The following is a 22,267-nucleotide window of genomic DNA, read 5'->3' as shown; positions in this document are numbered from 1 at the left end:
CTGTGGCTCTGTTAGTGTGTGAGTGTGTGTGTGTGTGTGTGTGTGTGCGCGAGCGTGTAATGAATCAAACTGCTTGTCTGCAGCTGAACTTTAGCAGCATGTGTCAACAACTCTCATTTGTCAACCCTCTGGACCTTCTTGAAGCAGCCATCTCCCTCCCATCCTGTATTTGATCACTGATCGCAGTTTTCACACAGTCAAGCAATCGTGTTGGTTTCCAGCATAAACCAGCTCTGATGTAGACCCATTCCTTACTGGAAATTAAGTTCTCAGTGTTAATTGGTCTGCACTGTAATTACCGGCCCACATAAAAACAGCTCTCAGGGAAAGGAGCAAGAGCTGAATCCAATGTGGCTTCTTCACTAGTTGCAGATGTGGGTTAAGCAGACTGTTGAACACTGTCTGTTGTGAAAACTGCTCTGTGTAGATGACCATTTTGCTGGTTTTTGTCTTAACCCTTTGACGTACAATGTGTGTCTTACATTGGTCTTCCCTCCCTTTGTCCTTTCTTTCCCCATCTTCTTCTCCCTTCTTTCTCTCTGTACCCTTTTTTGGCATTTGTTTTCTCCATTTTGTGTGGTTTATTCTTCCTATCCTGCCCTGGGCCTATCCTACCTCTCTCTGTGTTTCTCTCTCCCTCTTTCTCTCTTTTGCTGTTGGCTCAGACCTCAAAGACATTCAGAACAATAAGAATAGATACTTGATAGCCTCAGAGAACCAACGCCCTGGCCATTTCTCCACAGCCCCTATTGGTTCCCTGACAGCCTCTCCATCCTCTGGCTCACTGTGCAGCCAGGGGGGCCTGCAGTCAGTCACCAGCATCCAGGAACGCATCATGTCAACACCTGGAGGAGAGGAGGCTATTGAGCGACTCAAGGTAAAGATGATCTGTTTAGACACCAGCGCTTACAAAAATCAAATCATGCGTTTATGTCTGTTCTAATGGGGATGGACCAGTTATCAGAGCTGATACTCACATCTACATGATTATTGCTCAGTACCAGTATTTTTTAATCCACTGTGTTGACTCTGAATAAGCCTCTTTGTATGTGTAGCTCAATGTCCCATCACAACACTATCCCATATCTTACAAGACTCATCTTACAACCTGAAATGAGTAAAGATTTTACCATTACTTACTCACAATCCCTTCAGTTCACCGTGAAGACATAAAACACATAGTTGAAATATTAGGCCTTACTGTATTTGATTTGACAGCCACTTTTAATGCATCTCAGAAATATTTTCTGTTGGAGTTACATTAGTATATTTTTACTGCAAACAGATATCAGTCACATTGATTAGTTTCTAACAGGGATCATTATTAACCCTGAAAAAAAACCCATAAGTCGATACCTAACTCTTTTTCATCTCCTATTGTTTACATCAAACTTGTCCTGTTTTCAAGTGTAGTTGTATAAAACATCGCTTTACTTTTTCAGATTAATACAAGGCTTCATTAAAGCCTAAACGGTGATGTACTGCATACAACAAAACACATTTTGTTATCTTGTTTCTCAGATATCTAAAAACTTATCTGCGGTGTTGTTCAAAGTATGGATTCTGTTATTGTCATTAGAGACAGAGAAATTCATAGATTAGTAAATAATTGCCAACCACCATGACTAAAACAAAAAAAGAGAGAAATGTACAAAAAAACTACAACAAAGATAACTTAAATAAAATAACAATTGTTTATTAATATTGTGTGATAATATCAACATGATTTTAAGACAGACCTGACCTGGATTTCTCAACCTAAGAAATGGGAATTATAGTGTATTTATGTTCTGGTGTAAACTCTTTTCAGACACAATAATAAATAAATTGTTGAATATTTGGTTCTCACAGTGTATAAATATCAGATAGACAAGGCCAATAGTTTATTTATTTATTTGGCCATAAAAGAGTAGTTTGATAAACTGGCTAAAACTCAGGAAACATCATACAATCAATGCAATATTCTCACAACTCTGTTAATGTTTGTTTATTAAATTGTAACTCTGCAGAATGTCAAGATAGCTGTTGTTCAGTTGTTGCCCACACATGGCATTTAATCAAAAGTATGTTTTTCACATTAGTCCTCATTTGGCCTCTGAGCTTTATTTGTCTCACTCATGCGCTGAGTTGGTAAGAAAGCCCATAGAAATACAACATCCGACCATGAGGAGCTGCTGTTTCCATGGCAACCACTCTCTCTGTCATGCAGTGACGTCAAGCACCGACGCAGATACAGAGGAAATTAGACCAAAATAGATTGAGTCATAGGGGTCTTCAGCTTCAACGTGATGTGAATTCTTTGTTGCTTAAATGTATAACAATGATCTAGAAATAAAGATTGCAAACTAAAATTTCTCACCTTAACTTATTTCTGTCTTTTACGTTTTCTTTCTTTCTTTTTTTCTTGTTTTTCATGAGAAACAGAGACAGTATTGACCCATTAGTTTCTTTAATAAAAATCAAATAATCTGGGTCACGACTCAGATGAACTTTACCGATCCCCTAAAGGAAAGTCATTTGTTCTTGAAAAAGCAGGATATTTACTAGTGTGGAAAACTAATCCACATAAATAAAACTTGGGATGTTGATTCTGAATAAAATAAGCCCCTCTGTTAATATTGATAATTGCATTAACTGAGCGTGTTCTCCTCTCCTTTTTGCCTTTTGTGTTCAGGAATCAGAAAAGATCATTGCCGAGCTCAATGAAACCTGGGAGGAGAAACTCAGAAAGACCGAGGCAATCCGCATGGAGAGGTCAGTATTGACACTCCTCATGTATTTCCATGTCTATCTTTCCAGGGTGGAGATATGTGTTTGCACTGCTCCATCCATTCATCTGAACCCTGCCAATGCTGAACACCTCCTCACCCCTTCATCTCAGTCTCGTCACACCCCCCTCTTCCTGTCACTTTCCTCACCTATCTGTCTTGTTTCCTTTTGCACTCTTTCTGTCCGTTTGCCCTCTTTTCTCTGTTGTCACACTCTGTTGCACACACTCCCCTCTCACACCCTTGAGCTGCTCATCTGTGGCTGCGAGCATCAACCATGTTATTGTCTGCATTGAGTCTCACTGGTGCCATTCTCTGCCTGCTGTCATGCCACAAATCACTTACTGTAATGTTGCACACCATCAGTTCTCATCCTGTTTCTCTTATCAACACAAAAGCTTTCAGATGCAAAGAAGAGCATATGTTGTATCTGCAAAGTATACTTACTTCCCTCTATAGAAATAGCCCTTGTACTTTTACAACATGATGTGTAAAAACAATAACAATCCCCTCCATTGTATTTAACTGTTATTGCTTAGTCCTTAGAGTCTCCTTTCATTCTTTCATGAAACTTTTAACGTTTAACTTTCACTATGCACAGTTTGACACCTTTGAGAGTTTTCTTACATTCATTTTCAGACAGAGAATGTTTCTCATTACAGATCAAAACATTTAATTGAATTTGTCACTAAAAATTGTGACGCCAATTGTGAGCTAGTATGTGAGTTTTACAAGTATAGTGTGTGAAACCTGAAGAAAAAGATTGAAAATTAAATTTTAGTGAACCAGGAGACATAAATCCCTCATCAGATAAACATAATGTTGAAAAACTAACAATATTTGCATATTTAGAGATCACAGAGGTTGGAGGAGAAGATGGCATTGAAGTTTTTTTGGGTGGAAAAACATTTACTAAATTCAAATTACTCAATGCATTCTACTTTTATCAAGTCTTATAATATGACTATAGAAAAGAACAACTTTAACACAAACATGAAAATCTCTCCTGAGTTCATGAATGTCTTTTCTTAGGGGAGGAGATGGTGTTATTAACCATAATTTGGGTGGAAAAACAACACTAAACTCATGTTGTTTAATGTAGTCTACTTTTATCAAGTCTTATAGTATGACTAAAGAGAAGAAAAATCTTAAATCAAACATGAAAAAACCTCTCCTCAGCTCATGAATGTCTTTCTTTTACTCTAGGGAGGCCTTACTTGCAGAGATGGGTGTTGCGATCCGTGAAGACGGTGGCACTTTGGGCGTCTTCTCTCCTAAAAAGGTACGACAGACATGCACATGAAACTGACGGCAAGTGCTGTATCAAAAATTCCCATGGATTCACACCCTTCAACTATCCCTTCCTCAGTGCTGTCATCCATGTTGTCTTTTTGATGGGAACCTCCCAGTACTGTCACTGGTTTTTCTCACCCATTCTCTTGAACTTTCTGTCCTTTTTTTCCACTCTTTGTTATTTGCTTCCTCCACACACACAGCTTAGTCGTGAAGGACTATTTGATGAGCAGTTTGATTGTTTTGCCACCAAGAAGGTTTGTTGAATGGAGTCAGCAGGCAGAATTCCTTCCTGAACTAGATGTAGCAGAGTTTAGTTAAGTCTTCAGTAGTGAATTACCATGTAAATGTACTTATTTGCATAGTTGGATTAGTTCTCATCGTTGCTGCCACCCTGTGCACAAATGTTTTTTATATGATATTGCTCTCTTTCAGCTACTATGTAAAACCATTAGAGTTTAATTTTCCCTTCCATGTTTGATTAAAACAATTTATTTTATTATCTGACTGAAGCTGGTTTGAGACAAGGGGGCTAGATTATATAAACCTTTCCTTTTGCTGAGCTATTTCTTTCAGCTATGAGCTATTACTGCCTCATGAGTCTTATTAAATTACAGGCAGTGGAACATTCCTTTTAAGAGGCAGCATGTTGTGGCTGTAACATAAAGATGTCTCAGTATACTTGTCAGCAGTCACAAACGTAGCAGACAAAGAGATTAGTTATCTTAAAGTCACAACACTGGCCATCATAAGATCAGCTAGTTTCTGAAAATTCCCTTTCTTTGAAATGAATCCTCCATCAGCCATCATCCGATCCCCCTTTAAACAGCTGTTGTGTTGTGTTTTCATTTCATTTTTTTTTCACATCCATTTGTTTTCCATTCTTTCTTCTTTCACCTACTGCCTATCCGTGGGTTAGCACTGTGATCTCTATGCAGACTTAAATGGGGTGTTTTCCCCTAAAAAGGTTGGTGGTTTGGAGCATTAGATAGTAGTAGCATTTTGTGGTCGTGCACACACTAGAGATGTCAATAAAAAAAATTAGTCCACTTTCGTGTAAAAGATTATTTATTGCAGAAATGTTCAAATATGAAACAAAACTCACTTGGTTGAAATCTGTAGTGTTGATGTCTTTGTCTCTACTGACACATAAATAAGGTACAGATTTCCTATAAATCTAATTGTCACACCTCTCATGTTTCATCTGTAGACTCCACACTTGGTTAACCTGAACGAGGATCCTCTCATGTCAGAGTGTCTGCTCTACTACATCAAAGACGGAATTACAAGGTAACCAGACCTTGAGTAATGGCACTAAAATGCAGCAGAGGATGAAGGAACAGTTTGGAATTCCTCCCAGGCGAAGTCTCTGGAAAACAACTCTGTGTTTAACTTTATGTTAAGGATGACAGAGTTTCTTACAACACTTTAAAAGCTTCTGCTGATCAGAACAAAGTTACTTTTCTCCCCTTCTTATCATCTCTATCCTTTATGTTCCTGAGTTCTTTGAGTACAATCGTGTTGTAGAGGGACAATAATAGAATCACAGATGAAAGCACCGTGATACTTCACAAATGCTAGTCTCTCTTGAAAAATGTTTAAAGGTTCAGTTTAACTCCTGCCACTGAGTTTTAACAATGAAAGAGCATTGCTTACTCGGTCAAAATGGCTGCTGTGATTGTTTCAGGGTGGGTCAAGCGGATGCTGAAAGACGGCAAGACATTGTTTTAAGCGGGGCTCATATCAAGGAAGAGCACTGTATCTTCCGCAGTGAGAGAAATGCCAATGGAGATGGTGAGCCACAGCGTTATGTCTCTGCTTTGCTTTCTTTTATGTGTGGATTATATATTAAGAGTTAATGAGTTTGTAGAAAACCTAAATGCACTGAGAAACATCCATTGAAAAGTAAATTGATGGACTTAGTGTTTATGGACAGTAAAGTTTTATGGTCTTAAGACACAATGGATGAGATGTTTGGATAGGATGAGTCACTTATTGTATGTTGTTCTATTTTTGCTGCAGTGATCGTCATGTTGGTACCCTGTGAGGGATCAGAAACCTACGTCAATGGAAAACGCGTTGATGATTCCATTCAGCTTCGATCTGGTATGTTCTTTTTATTTATTTGGACAGTAGTGGAGAAAAAACTTTTTTGGACGTCCTTAAAATTTGACACAATCTCAAATATTATCATAAAACATTTGTGGAAACTCTTGTTTGTGGCTGTGCCAGACAGACACAAACAAATGCAAATTTTTTTTTTTTTTTTGGTTATTGTTAACAACAAAAAATGACAAAGCTAAATTCTTGAGTTTCAACATGTCATGCCCTGGATGTGTTTCATTTTCTTGCTAAAATGTCCAATTTTAACCTTGATGGAACACAGCATGTACAGAAGGAAGCATGTGGGTTTAGAGAATGGAACAATACTTCAATGACTTAAGAGTGCATGGGGTGTCCAAAAACTTTCTTCCACCACTGTGTTTACAAGTATGATATAACCTGTGATATAATGGTTTCTTTAAGCAGAGAAACTGATAACAGTATCATAAAACCAGGGTCATAATAATAAGTCCTACCAAGAAAACAAAAGTTGAAAGAAATATATTTAATCTGTGCTTATGCATTTTCTGGTATATTTTATACTGTCTATACTCAGTGGTGAATGTTTTGCTCTACCTTCTTTTAGGCAACCGCATAATTATGGGAAAGAACCATGTTTTCCGGTTCAACCACCCAGAGCAGGCCAGGGCCGAAAGGGAAAAGACACCATCAGCTGAAACCCCCGTGGAGCCAGTAGACTGGACCTTCGCTCAGAGGGAGCTCCTGGAAAAGCAGGGTATCGACATGAAGCAGGAGATGGAGAAAAGGTATGGGACTCATCCCTATATGATGGAGTATCTTATTGTGTCTGTTTTATGACCTGAAAGATTGTATCTAGAGACCTTTCAGGGATATGTGTTGTTTTTCACTTTTCTATTTCACTGATTTTTGTAGGCTGACTGAGATGGAAATATTGTACAAAAAGGAGAAGGAAGAAGCTGACCAACTTCTGGAACAACAGAGACTGGTGAGTTCAAATTTGTTTAAGCTGGAATTTAATCAAACCCACTTTGTGAGATGTATGGATCTAGTTTATTTTGACCTATAATTAACGTTTCAGATGTCATAGATATGTAGACTGCTCTCAGTAATGTTTGAGTATATTTAATACAAGCCAGGTTTAACTGATTATGTCTTCTTGCATGATAGTAAAATTCAAAGGCAGCATATTTGACGTTCCCATAAGTGTGCTAAGTGTGATAAGTTAAAGCATGGTTTTTCTATGGTTACTTAGAAAGCGAGTAATTGTTTTTTTGGATTGTAGTTTCACATGGTCTATTTACTTCTGGCTAGTACTAATTCTCATTCTGAGCTCTGACACTGAGATGTGTATGTGTGTGCAAATCACACTTTTACTCCTTGCACATGTCTGTTTTTCTTGCATGGAAGATTTTCTGGTTTGAGACAGATGAGCTTTTACTTGCCTTCCCTTGATTTTAACTGATTTTCTGTAGCTATTTGATTGATTGAGAAGTAGCCTGTAAAGCTTCCCCCTTTCACCCCTGTTTTCACTTTTCTTGTGTCTCCTATAGAAATATCTGAATCTTGCAAAACAGCACCTTACTGCTAAAGTTGATTAAATATTTCAATATTGGGACAAAATGTTTTTTTAAGACTGATTGATTATTGATCAGTATTGAAACCCCCCCAGCCCTGTTTTCAACAAGTGACGCTGCTTTTGCATGGTTCATGTTAATAGCATGTTTTCTTAACTCATTCAGTGCTGGTTCTAGACTAAGTTGCAGAGTTTGCTGTTGAGCTGGTCTACTATGAGATGGCTGTTGATTTGCTTGGATTAGATTTCTACTCTAGTTTTCTTGCTCTGTTTTGTCCTGAGTTTTCATCTCTTCAATGCAGTTGCTGACATGTACAATGCATTGTGATAACAAAAATCCTCCTGTAGTTTTTGACTTGGATAGTGACAATGTGGTTTCTCATTGACTTCTTTGGCTACCATTCTTTGCTAGCCTTACCTGGCATCTGTGTAGCACACTGAGGGCATGGCTCATCAACAGAGTTATCACTGCTCACAATTGAATCAGTGAATCACAGACCTCTTCATCCTGGTGGTTTTATGTGCAGAGCTATAGGCATAGGGCTCAGACTCTCATCAACACCACATGTCCAATTCAAGCCATAGATACAATATCATCCACAAAACCTGAAGATTTTGTATCAACTGGTTGTGATCTGTAATGTACTTTGTCTACAAAAATGAGAAACTGCATTTTTTCCAACTAACAACTTTCTTGTAGTGGATTAACACTTACCCTCACTTCTGCCTCCTCTCTTTCTACTGGCTTTCTGATCAGCTGAGCACTGTCTTCTAACACACTGCTAATACTAAAGTCACTGAAACCTTCTGGACTAAAGGGGGAAAGTTCCAAAATCCATCTACCTGCATGCCACTGTAGGATGTTTGGGATCCAGCTATCAAATCACCAAATTTTAATTACGAAGAGGAATTTCACAAAACAATACAGAAGTGCTCCAATCAGCATCTATGCTTTATTGATATTTCTTTTTCTAATCATAATAGACATGCTTTATCTTTACTTTTAATATCAATATGCAACATTGGGAACACTTTTGATCAAGCTCATGCAAGTGCATGGTCTAATGAAAGTAAATTTATTCATATGTATTATACCCATACCGGGTTCACTGGAGAAAATGTAAAGAAGACAAACTAACAAGAAAGTCAATGAAAGCCACTGTCTGTTGGGTTTAATTTCTTTGTATTTCTACTTTAATTTTTGACATAAATATGGTCTTAAATGGTGTTGCATGTTGGCATACATCTTGGTTAGTAATGATGTATGCGAAACATTTTATTAATATTAATACAAATGGTCATCTTTGATAAATGTCTTGAGTCTCGAAAACCTGAACATCAAATTTTGTCCAACACCAAGTATTATATTTAGGCTTAACCTCAGCGCAGCAGTTCCCATGTTGCATATTCACACTTTGATTCATTCTTTTTTTTAAAAGAAGCCATCCTTTCACCTCTCTTTGATTTCCCATTGTAATTTTCTCCTTTTTTTGGGAACCATTTGGTTTGTTTCCTGTGTTGTTTTCTTAAGGATGGCGACTCTGATAGTGGGGATGACTCAGATAAGAGGTCTTGTGAAGAGAGCTGGAGACTGATCACTTCCTTGAGGGAAAAGCTGCCCCCCAGCAAGCTACAAACTATAGTGAAAAAGTGTGGATTACCCAGCAGCGGGAAGAGGAGAGAGCCAGTTAAAATGTACCAGATCCCTCAGCGACGCCGCATCACCAAGGACTCCAAGTGGGTGACCATCTCAGACCTGAAGATCCAGGCAGTCAAGGAAATCTGCTATGAAGTAGCACTCAATGATTTCCGGCACACACGGCAGGAAATCGAAGCGCTGGCCATTGTTAAGATGAAGGAGCTTTGTGCCAGCTACAGCAAGAAGGACCCTAACGAGCGGGACTCGTGGAGGGCGGTGGCTCGAGATGTTTGGGACACTGTAGGGGTTGGTGATGAACGCATTGAGGATGTCATCACCAACGGGTCTCGACCAGGAGGGGCTGTCATGGATGAACTGAAGGTGCACATTGACAAACTTGAGGACATCTTGCAGGAGGTGAAGAAACAGAATAACATGAAGGATGAGGAGATTCGTGCACTCAGGAACAAGATGGTCAAAATGGAAAAGGTTCTTCCACTCATCACCCCTGAGGGCCAAGAAAAACCTCCTAATGAAAGCACTTGTCTGAGTGCTGCCAGAACTCCAAGCCCCGGAGAGGCAAAACCACCTTTACCTGAAAAGCCCAATTCAGAGGAAGGAGATTCACAAACAGGCCAAACTGCAGGTGATGATTCAACCCTAAAGCGAGGTCACATACGCTGGATGCGTCAAGAGCAGCTACGCCTGAAAAACCTTCAACAGCAAGAGATCTCTAAGCAGCTTCGTAGACAAACTGGACCACATCGCTTTATACCCCCAGAGGACCGCAAGCTACGCTTTCCCTTTAAAAGTAACCCCAAGCACCGCAACTCCTGGAGTCCTGGTACTCATATCATTATCACAGATGAACAGGTCATTGAACTGAAAGTGCCTAAAGAAGCTGTGGAGGAGGAAGAGGGAGAAACCCAGGCTGCAGAAAATGTGCAGCAAAGAGAAAAAATGGCAGCTTCAGTTATTCAAGTCACACCTCCACTCCCCAGCCCAGCGGTCCCACGCAGAAGTAAAGACTTGGAGCAGAGTATAGGTCAGGGCCCTAGACATACCTATAAGAACAATCAACATCAACAGCCCTACGAGCGAGGCCGAAGCAACTCCTTTAATCACCGCCAGCGGCCCTCTGGCTCCATGGAGTCGCTGCAGCAGTCTGAAAACAACAGGAGGCACTCACAGGTTTTCTACCAGCCCCGCCACCATCAGCCCCAGCCCATACATCCACAGCCACACCATCAACACCCCTGCCATTACAATAGCATGATTTATCCTGATGGCAGCTTCAATGGCTACCAGGAATACCATCACACTGACCAACCTAACCATCCAATCAGCTTTCAGCCACCTCCACGAATGCGCAGGCAGATGTCTGCTCCTAATCTCAAAGCCAGCAGAGAGACAACAGTCTGAGTGAGAAATGGAGGACTAGTTTGACACTTTTTTAGTGGGCAAAGACATTACAGATCACAACAGCTCATAAATCATGTGAGATGAACAATTTAAACTGTGACTTTTGCACTTGAACAGTGTGTTATTGGTTGATCCAAAATTATTGTATGTATCATAAGAAGACATTTCATCATCAGCGTAATAACATAAGCCGTTTTATCAGTTGTGCTTTATTGTGCGCTCTGGAGAGCCGTCATGAGGAACTGAAGATGACACATGATAAGGAGACAGTGTTTATTTCAAAGGACTGCCGTGCCTACTCTCTTTATTTTTCAGCCTGTGTGACAATTCATTAATCACGCTTTGATTTGCCAAAATTATTTTCATGGTTGGAATTCTGAGTTTACATCTTTGCCATTTTAGTATTGATTTATCATGAATGTTTCTCAGCCACTACAGTATGAACACAGGAAAGTGTCTCATTGTCATCTGATCTTTTGTTGTAGACAAAATTAAGAGCTGAATACATGATATTTATTACTATGTACCCTGTAATTGAATGTTAGGGTAGATAAATTCATTTTCTATTTTTTGTTTATACCTCATAATACATTTTCTGTCATGAATCATTATTGGCCTAGATCAGGAATCTAAAGACCAGTATGTTTAAAACATAACTATGGAATGACTTGATGCACTAGTCAATTATGTGACTGCCTTTTTAAAACAGATGGAAATAGTGGTCTAAGGAAGCAGTAATCAAGAAGTGCCTTTTGATTCACTAACTTCACTTATTCCTGCTGTGCATTTACGCTTCAGTATTTTCTTTTCCTTCCCTTTAAATTAGAGCTTATACACAAGGTTCCTGCTAAAATTTGCAAGCAAAAGTATTTAACACACCTAACAAAACTAACTTTTTATATTAACAAACTGATTTATTCAAATACAAATTCAATTAATTGCTTTATCCCCAAACAACTTTTTATGAAAAACATATTGATTTACTTAAAATATGTAACTGCCGCCTTCTTGTATTAACAGTTTTTGCACTTCCCCAAGTATTAGATACGCTGAATAATTAGTGAATGCACAAATCTAAACATTTAAGCAATAAGTTACAAGATTTTTGAAATTTTGAGATTTTTATAAAATGTACCACATTTTATATTGTGGTATATTTCTTGCCAGAATGTTTTCATCAGTGATGAATGATAGTGATGATGATGATGATGGCATGTTCTCACTGAATGCTGGAGTCCATTTAATATACTCTCAAATGTAAAAACCACTATAGAGGTCCAAGAACTGTCACCAACATTGTCTGAATGTTTTACTTTAACCAGTCCAGAATGTTTAAGATCATTTTCTTACAATCCACACATTATGAACTGAGCTCTGATTTCCGTTATGAACCCCCCTCCTTCTCTCTTTGTGGTCTTAAAATTACATTTCAGTTTGGTTTGTGGTTCACTGACTAAGCACAGAGTTCACCTTCTTTCAAATGGATGTCCTACAGAGGGTTGTCATGGTCCCTAAAGACTCGCCTTAAAAATGTTGGAGAGAAGACAAAGACTTGAAGTGTTTGCATAGTGTTTTCCAGGACAACTATCCATGTCAAATGAGATTTTGAGGACTGTGGGTTTTTTTTTTGTTTGTTTTTAATCCTCAAAAATGTGTCATGTTTATGCAGCCTGGATAGATTCATCATTAATCTGTCATTTTCTGCCTCTGTGCTTAAGCTGATACTGAAATCAGTTGATGTTTTGCCTGCTGCTTCTGTAGCTTTAAAATAACTCTTTAATAAGTATGTTTTCATACCTGATGGCCTTCAAATCATTTTAGAAAAACAGTGACACTCAGCAGCATGGGAGAAACCATTAAGGACTATCACAGTAATCAATTTTGGTTCAGAAAAATGAAACAATCCTCTGCGTTTTATACTACATTTTGACAATATATGTCATGCCTTATTATGCTGTAACAAAAACCAAATAATTTAATGACATGCAAGACTAGTCTCTCCACCCAGCTCCTTTCTTTCAGCCTCATGTCTTGATGACTATCTTTGCATGCAGTAGCTTACATTTCTTCATCCCTAATAAATGCTCCGTTAAAGAATGTTATATAGCCTTTGTACTGGTGCTGATGGCTACCAGGTAGCTGGAAAGTAAATGATATCAGTGATTAAATGATATGTACAGTGTACTGTCCTTTTGAGTATAGATATGCAGTATATCTGTGTCGGGTCTCAATACACAGTGTCTGTTGAGTGTTGTATGTCTGCTGTTTCAACAAACATTATCAAGTGCCTCATTGTGGCTGTGTAGCAAGATAAACAAGAACTTTGTGCAAACAATACCTACATGAACAGCACTGTTCACAACTTTAAAAAGTGATATACTGAATCCCTGTGTTGCTGGAGGTTTATTTTAAAGTATGGCTGAAATAAAATGACATGCTCCATGTGCAGTTATTTGTTGGTATCAATGTTTGCCTGCTGGTTAACCAGTTGTGGAACAGAATGAGATCTCAACATGCATCCAATACCCAGCCAATGATGCTTAACACAGTGTAAACCCAATTCATGATAGTCACACTGTACTATTTGTTCATCAGAAAATTAACATGGTATATAATCTACAGTACGGCACAAAAGTCTTAGGTCAATGTCAGGTTTGTTGGTTTAGGGAAGTTATAATGACACACATGCATTTCTCAGTCTCTGTATTTAGATTTTATGTGGATATATGTGAAGTAGAGACAGCAGTAAAACCAAAAGTTTCAGGGAAAAAGCAGCTTCTACAAACCAAAGTTGTAGGATTTAGTGTCACTTCCCTTTGCACTTAACATGTCTTGAACCCTGTGTTGAGACAATATGAGATTTATTGCATTAATTTTCTTTTTTGATCACGGTCTTTTTTATTTTCAGTTTTCAAGTCAACAAAAAGAAACATACAACTTTAACATGAAATTGTTATATTCAATTCCCATCCACCTACCCTCCCACCCATCCCACCCACCCCGAGTACTGGACCTTGGATAAATTTATCTATAGCCAGACATAATACACTTACATAAAGAAATATGCAAACCCCCTTCAAACACATACATGTAGAGACACATATATACACACACATACATACATATATGTACATTGTATTAATTTTCTGATGTTTTGTACCAGGTTTCATTCTGCACATGTCAGATGTTTTTGTTTGTGCTGTTGTGTTGTATCCGAAGAAAAGAGAATGAGAAATAAATATGTATGCTTATTTCAACCCTGGAAAAATTGCAAAGCTAAAGATGGCCTAAGACTTTTGCACAGTACTGTACGTCTACTGTAGATATTTGTGAATGGGTCATTTATCATTTAAACCATTTCACACCCTCATGCATGTTTTCAACATGTGTAGAAAAATTTGCTTTATTTGGCACTCATCCCAGAATGCATCCTTTATCATAACTCTCTTGGTGAAGAGATATGTAATCTGAATGAACCTTTCGTAGTTAAATAAAAGTCAAATAAAAAAAACATCTTGTCACTTAACACACATGGTTTAATTTTAGCACTCAGAAGCAGGCTAATGCATATAGAGAATGACCTTAACTGGATGCTGAAGTTTTAGCCTGCAGATGGACAGAATTCAGCTCTTATCTTGCTGGTTGGGTTGCAGCAGGGAGGAGGTTAATGACAAATGAAAAGGCCTCATTGTCTTCCCAGAAGACACTGAACAAACAAGATGAGGTCATCGGGACCACAGCCTGTCCTGCTCTGATGATGATGATGGCGCCCCTCATTGGATTACAGTTGAATCAGCTTCTGCCGGCACCTCTCTTCGTCTACCCCAGCCATTTCTGTCAGAAAATATTGGTTAAAACTAAACTGATGATGGAAGCTTATTACACAGAATAAGCCAAGGCTGTTTTTAATAATATTCTGGATTTTATATATATATATATATATATATATATATATATATATATATATATTTTTTTTTTTTTTTTTTTTTTTTTTTTTTTTTTTTTGAAGCAGAATTCTACACTTTTTTCCATCTTAATCTTTAACTCTTGAGGTGCTGGATTATGAGGTTTTTGGAAATTGCATGCGTTTCATATTTGTTCTTTGTAGATTTTCTAATAATTTATATCCATATATGATTTAGAAATAATGCATCCCTTACATACAGGATCATTGCACATTTTGTCATTTTTAATCAACTTTCCTGTCACATTTTGATAATTATACTTCATCCTCATGTATTCATGTATCATTTCAGTCATTAGTTGATGCCTAAGTATGTCTGTTATTATTAAGATGGTAAAATGCAGCAACCAAACATGTTAGAAATTAGTTGTGGATGTCAGACGTGTAATGTGTTGCTGACGGCTGGTTGTGGGTCACCTCCTGTTGGATTAGCTGGTTGGCAGTTGTCCATATTGTCTTTCTTCTCCCCTGTGTGTATGTGTCCAGGTATACGAGAGCAAATTGCAGGAACTTCAGAAACAGGTTGAGACTCGATCACTAGTAGCTGAGACGCCTGATGAAGAAGATCTGGAGGAGGAGGAGGAAGAGGAAGGTGTGTATTGTGAAGTATAGTTTGAAACCTGCAGATATTCCTTTTATATACTACTGTATATTCACAGGAAGCAAAGACCCATCATAAAAATGCACTGTGTGTTTTCTTTCACATTTTCTGCCCAGAGCCTAAACTGTCTGGATGTGCGTATTATATTTTCTATTATAAAAAAGGAATTGACAGAAGCTTCATCCAGTTTAATGAAAATTCATTCATGTTTACATACTAATTATATTAGTCAAACCAGTCCATAATAATAATAGGGCCTAATAATGATGATGATAATAATAATATTGTGTCCTCTAATCCTTTTGAAATTAAAACACACCACTAATAAATTTTACTTATAGTCTAAAGGGTCACACTTGTTTGTATATTTTTTTCGCACTTGCCCCTAAAGTTGGAATAGTTTTGTTTTCAGACACATTCCTCAGTGTGTATGTTGATGTACACATCAATAAGCATCTTTGACCAGATGAGTCCCAGTGTCGCTTTATCTATCAAGAATAAATCACATTGTCACAATCATTTCATGACAAGAGGTAAAAATATTTAATTCCAAGTTTAAGGGCAACAGTGTATATTTTAGCCCCTTAACAACAAATTGTAAGTGATATGTAGACAGCCATATTCCTAAATATGTGATTGAAACACCTCACCTTCCAAGCATCCACTGGTTTCCATTCTTTTCAGAGCAGTGTAAATATACTGCAGATTTATAATCCACTACACTACAGGTGAGCTGTAAACCAGTGCTAAAAAACAAAACAAAAAAACCCATTAATTTCACATCACTCATGTTTAGGCATCTTTCTTCAATGAAATGCTTTTCAGCTGCTGACTGTAGACTTAATTATCTGGAACCTTGAACAAATCTCAAAGAAATGATTTTCAGTGCAGACACTTCCTGCCACAAACACTGTCTGAAAATACAATGCACAAAATGTCCCACATGGTGGATTATCTAAAATGCCCAACAGTCATCTTAAGTATAGTGGCTTTGTGGTGGGGGCTAAATCAAGTGAAACCACAGGTGTGGCCCTTTTTTGTGTTTTAATTTGCCATTCCATTTTTTTGTGTGTGTTTGTGTGTCTGTGTGTGCATCATGTTAACCTCACCTCTGCGTGACTGTCTGCCTGCAGTGCCGTGGACTCAGCATGAGTTTGAGCTTGCACAGTGGGCCTTCAGAAAGTGGAGGTACCATCAGTTCACCTCCCTCCGTGACCAGCTGTGGGGAAACGCCGTATACCTGAAAGAAGCCAATGCTATCAGCGTGGAGCTAAAGAAGAAGGTTAGTGAAATCATATTTCAGTTTACTACCTGTCATGTTGCCTCCCCTTGTTTGTGTGTCTAATGTCTGGCAACAAGGATGAATCTGTATCATTGCTTTTCTTTTTTTTTTTTTTTTTTTTTGAAGATTGGTTTATAGAAGAAAAACGTTGAGCGCAGCACCTATATATTGTGAAAAAATGAAATAATAATAAAAAACCTCTCTCAGTCATTCTGTTCATGGATTCCCCTGGTTGATTCATATGCCCACTACTGCCATCCACTACACTCCAAGGTACATTTCACTCTAGCAAATTCATAAAAACATGACTCTATCAATCGCGCTTCTTCGTTTCACCAAGGTCAGAACCTCAGAAATCAATATTTCTGACCCGCTTCACCATGACAGGGTTCGTTGCCAACATTAACAGCCTCTTCATATTCTGTAAGAGAATGAGAAATATTTCCCAGCAGGCATAGCATCACTGTCATTTTACATCACATGTTTTGCACTACTGTTGACTGGATTTCTAAACCCCTATGATGATGTCATGAAAAGCTTCATGAGGTTGATTAGGATTTCTGTTGAGCTTAGAAGAATTTATTGATTTTTGTAACTGAAGACTTGATATAAATCCTGATGTATGTCGGAGATAATGCAATATGAGTCATTCGCTTAAATAATCCAGAGTAGGCTGTTGACTCTGTGTCACATCTAGACATTGATTTGTTATAAATCAGAAGCTGGTCTGCAGTGATCCACATTCTCCCACATAAGACAACCATGATTTATATTATGGTCGTGCCTGTGTCCAATAGTATGTGTTAGATGATTGATATCAGAGCTTGGTCATATGCCACAAAGACATCTTTCAGGGATTTCTCTCTATCTTTAGTTATCTTTATCTCTGTAATTTATATGTTGTTGCCCGCTGGTAAAGCATATTGTCCCCAGAGGATGCTGGGAAGACCTTTATCACCTTGGTAACCTACATCTACAACAAAACAGAGCTGAAGTGTAAATCTCAGTGCTAATTTTATAACAAAACTGCTTAAATAAAGATTAAAGCTTTTTGATTTATTTACAGTGGACTCAAAAAACAATGTATTCTATGGATAATTATAATTTCTAATACATGGTTTTTAGCAAGTTGAGTATTCTTTCTCTGTGTTAGGTTTGTCATCGTGGAAATTAAGACTAGAGGTGGAAAAATAATTGCTTCAACTGAGTCAGAAATAATACATACAGGTTTCAAAATGCGAAAAGCATTTGAAACACAATGAACTCAAACTAAAGAAGAAATAGAAAGAGAGATTATGTCAGCTTCATATTCGTCACCCCAAGGCTAATGGTTCATTGTGTAGAAAATTAAATAGCTTTGCATAACAGTGGTTTTATACCTTTTTCATTTTCCACAAGCCAAGGATTTTCTTCTAGTGTGGTCTTCTAAAACATTACAACTTCATGAAAACTGAACTAAAACTAGTCAGCCCCACAAACTAAAACTACTTATGAACTCATTGCACTCATAAAACTAACAAGAATGAAACAGAAATTAAAATCCTAAGACTAAGAACTTATAAAAAAAAACATGGAAGTCATAGTTGATTAACACACAGGAAAAAAGAAAGAGATTTACCTGCATGCTGAGTCCATTTTCCTCATTCGTCTTTTTTCCCACGTTTTTTTTATTTAGTTTCCTTCAAACTTGTAAACCAATGCAACATATAAAATAGGAATGGTACGCTTTTTATATATATATATATATATATATATATATATATATATATATATATAAACACATAAATGAATAGATGAAGAAAATAACACATAGGGCATTTCAAATGTCACAAATTAAAACAAAAGTAGTGATGAAAATTAAAATGTGCATGCTTATATAGTTAACCATAAACAAATCAATAAATGAACTAGAAAAGCACTCGGAGAGCGCAGACCTCCGCCAAGGCTGATCAGTGCCCCCCCCCGTGGGCCCCCCCACGCCAAGGAGGTTATGTTTTTGCCAGGGTTTGTTTGTTTGTTTGTTTGTCTGTCTGTCTGTTTGTCTGTCCGTTAGTGTGCAACATAACTCAAAAAGTTATGGACAGATTTTGATGAAATTTTCTGGTCTGCCCCCCCCCCCCCCCCCCCCCCGTGGGCCCCGTGGGCCCCCCCCCCCCGATCACCACCAAAATTTAATGATTTCTTCCTTATCCCATTTCCAACAAACCCTGAAAATTTCATCCAAATCTGTCCATAACTTTTTGAGTTATGTTGCACACTAACGGACAGACAGACAGACAGACAGACAAACAAACAAACAAACCCTGGCAAAAACATAACCTCCTTGGCGGAGGTAATGAAATAAAAATAATAATAATTTAAAAGTAAATAAATAGAAATATATTTATATATTAAAATAAATAAAATAAGACCTATCAAAGGTACAGAGGTTGTGTTACAAAAGTAAAAAGATCCATCTTGCTGACATTAATGATCACCTTAGTCATGAAAGGAATAGTCTAAGCTTGCTCCATGAAACCATCTGATTGGTTGTTAGTCGTCCAAAGACTGGATAGAGTTAACAAAGGAGAGAAAAGGACCCCAGGTTTTGTTAAAGAGATCAGACTGTTTTCTCATACTGTATTTAGTTTTCTCTAAGTAAAGAAAAGACATTATAAAATAAAACATTTAAATGGACAGAATCTTTCTTCAAGCACATACAAGTCTGAATTTTGCATGGTTGAAAAGGACTAGGAAGAAGTATAAATTTCTTGTCATACATTTCTGATTTTCACTCTTAAAACCTGGTTTACATTATATATTCTTCTGTCCTTCAACCCCCACCCCCCCTCAGGTCCAGTTCCAGTTTGTCCTGCTCACAGACACCTTGTACTCTCCACTTCCCCCTGAACTGCTGCCTCCAGAGCCAGAGAAGGAGCGCGACTCCAGGCCTTTCCCTCGCACCGTGGTGGCTGTGGAAGTCCAGGACCTTAAGAACGGGGCCACTCACTACTGGTCCCTCGATAAACTCAAGTAAAGCCACTAGATTAATTGCAACTTGCTCTGATTCAGTAGCATTGTGTCTTAGTTCTGCAGGAGAATATTCAGTTATCTGATTCTCATTAATGTTGAATGGTGTCTGTCATCATTTGCAGACAAAGGTTGGACCAGATGAGGGAGATGTATGATCGGGCTGGAGAAATGGCTTCCACTCATCAAGAGGACGGCGAGGGCACTCTGACTGGAAATGATCCTTTCTACGACCGCTTCCATTGGTTTAAACTCGTTGGGAGGTATGTAATGCAATAACAGGGAAAATACTCTTACTGTGTATAATATGAATACTGTTTTTTATGCTTTCATGTGTCATTTTCATATTTATGTGGATGCATTTGTGTTTTTACAGTCACATAAACCAATGTTTTAATTTCTTTTAATACCATGTTTTTCATTCATATCTGGCATTGTCATTTATCATTTGTTTGGTTTTATTTTGTTCATTTTAATCCTCAATTGTACATTTTTGTTCAAGTTTGCTGTTACGTTTGATTTCATGTCACTTGCCATGATTGTTTTCTGCATTTATACTTTTTTTTGTAACATTACGTGACTGTACCCTCATGAATAATTTCATTTTCATGTTACTTTGTCTGTTCATGTTGATCACATGTCATTTTGCTCATACGAAAAGCCTGTTAACAAAAAGTGGATTTGGATAATGTGGAATTGTGCAGCATTTTGTAGTCTATCCTCTTTTAGCCTGCATACTTTAGACGATTTATATGTTAATCCCGATCAAGTGGCATTTTAATTTTGGTAGAAAAATCATGTTTCTATAAACTGGCACTGACACCTTGCAGCTTCTAGTAATACCTGTTCTTTAGAAAATGAATCCATCCATGTGTTTAATTTGCAATGGCTCTAAAGTAGTGGAATTATTCATAAAGCTGCTTCTGGCACACAGTGAAAAAAATGATGCGGTAGGCTTTTATCATATTTCTGTTTAAAAAGAAAGATTGCACACGACCTTTTCATGGTGTTATATTATTTTTTTCTAGTAGCATACTGCTTAAAGAATAATTAATTTTACTTCATCAGTGTTTGTAATTAGTGTTTGTGAGCTTCACTGGCTTGTTTAATTGTTTTATCACTTCACTGTTACCTTTCCTTGGTTTTCGCCGCTGTTTCCAAACAACCAATCCCTCCCTGTCAGTTCCCCGATCTTCCACGGTTGTGTTAATGAACGTCTGGCCGACCGCACGCCCTCACCCACCTTCTCCACCACCGACTCTGAGATCACCGAGCTGGCGGACGAGCGCCAGAGTGAAATGTCTGACCTGATTGATGACGAGGCGTTTGTGGACGACACCAGCTCGGACGCCGGCACGGAAGAGGGCTCGGACATCTTCAGCGACGGCCAAGACCCCTTCTACGACCGCTCCCCCTGGTTCATCCTGGTGGGAAGGTTGGTTACCGGCAGTGGCATTTCCACATCCCCTGCACATCAGCAACGGGAGGAGTTTGGTGGATGCTGGCTTGGTTTTGCACAGATATAGTAAAATAGGAAGTGGCAGTTTGATGGCATGAAGGGGAAAAGAAAGCAAATGTGGAGGTGAAAACGTACACTGTAGAAATAAGATTGAGGAAAAAAACTATGTAGAAATATCCTCTTGAGACCTAGCAATGCATTTTTTTACTCAGTAGTTTCACATCTTTACTTAAAGGAGTTATATTTTGCTTTTTTAAATGGATTTATGCATTTTAAACCATTTCTCTGTGGTCTACATAAACTGTAAATGCTATGCTTGGGTCTGAATTCTTCATTAATTCAACTCCACAGGCCCGTTTTCAACCCTATTTCTGTATAATGACACCAGAAAGGTCATTTTGAGCGCTGGCCCTTTAAATGCAAATGAGCCACTTCAGGCCCCACCCCCTCCAGGTTGTTGACCGTGCTGCCCGTTCAATCACTTGTGTTTGTTAATACAACCAACAACTGAACATTTGAGGTAATCAGCTCAAAGTTTGGACATATTTTCAGTTTTTACTACAACTGCTGCTGCTGATAAACATTTATGGCATACTCGGGGAAATGTTCATCTTAAGTCTTGACCTTATATGTGCAAATGTCGTGATGTAACTAGTTATAAAACCTAACAAATTAAGCCGGAATTAAAACAGGTTGTAGAAATCCACTAGATGTTTGCCAGAATGAATATGAAGATAGCTTTGCAGCACCTGGAGGGTTCAAATTCAAACTTTATGAACTATTAGGGTCCAAATACACAAATAAATGAACCAAAGACTAATAAAAGTGGGTTTAGCAAAATATGACCCCTTTAAGAAAAAAATGCTGCCCACTGGAAAGGGCATTCCATAAAAATAATAAATCATGCTGTTTCCAATCAAGGCAGTCATTTAATGAAAAAAAAAAGGCCAAAATTTTTTACTTTCCTGGTTCTCAGGAGGATATAACAACACAATGTCCAAAAGATTATAATTAATTTGCCTAATTTTCCATACTGTGTTACATTAGAAGCTGTTAGATAAGCCCCCAAAAGGGGGCCTAATATCACTTTTTAATTATAAGTTAAAGCCTCCTTGGTGAAGGAATAATTTCAGAATCAGATCATGTATTCATAGCAGCTTTGTAGAGATAAA

General features: G+C 38.0%; 1 protein-coding gene across 24 annotated transcripts in view; it reads left to right on the top strand.

Annotated features, from left to right (window-relative positions):
• Positions 1-22,267, top strand: part of kif1b (kinesin family member 1B) — a 74,363-nt gene that overhangs the window by 25,057 nt on the left and 27,039 nt on the right. For 7 of the 24 annotated variants that reach the window (XM_030138339.1, XM_030138344.1, XM_030138341.1 and 4 more), the window contains 16 exons: positions 666-877; positions 2,675-2,754; positions 3,975-4,050; positions 4,265-4,318; positions 4,981-5,028; positions 5,272-5,351; positions 5,749-5,855; positions 6,084-6,167; positions 6,751-6,931; positions 7,059-7,131; positions 15,231-15,336; positions 15,462-15,479; positions 16,479-16,627; positions 19,461-19,639; positions 19,762-19,899; positions 20,820-21,071. In XM_030138339.1, coding sequence (XP_029994199.1) covers positions 666-877; positions 2,675-2,754; positions 3,975-4,050; positions 4,265-4,318; positions 4,981-5,028; positions 5,272-5,351; positions 5,749-5,855; positions 6,084-6,167; positions 6,751-6,931; positions 7,059-7,131; positions 15,231-15,336; positions 15,462-15,479; positions 16,479-16,627; positions 19,461-19,639; positions 19,762-19,899; positions 20,820-21,071 — 1,837 coding nt within the window. The remainder of the gene's footprint in view (positions 1-665; positions 878-2,674; positions 2,755-3,974; positions 4,051-4,264; positions 4,319-4,980; positions 5,029-5,271; positions 5,352-5,748; positions 5,856-6,083; positions 6,168-6,750; positions 6,932-7,058; positions 7,132-15,230; positions 15,337-15,461; positions 15,480-16,478; positions 16,628-19,460; positions 19,640-19,761; positions 19,900-20,819; positions 21,072-22,267) is intronic. The other 17 variants (XM_030138353.1, XM_030138361.1, XM_030138355.1 and 14 more) reach the window with 9 other exon arrangements.

Source organism: Sphaeramia orbicularis, chromosome 7, assembly GCF_902148855.1.
Source record: "Sphaeramia orbicularis chromosome 7, fSphaOr1.1, whole genome shotgun sequence".
NCBI lineage: Eukaryota > Metazoa > Chordata > Actinopteri > Kurtiformes > Apogonidae > Sphaeramia > Sphaeramia orbicularis.
Note: the sequence above shows the minus strand (reverse complement) of the source record. Positions and strands in the feature narration are given on the sequence as shown.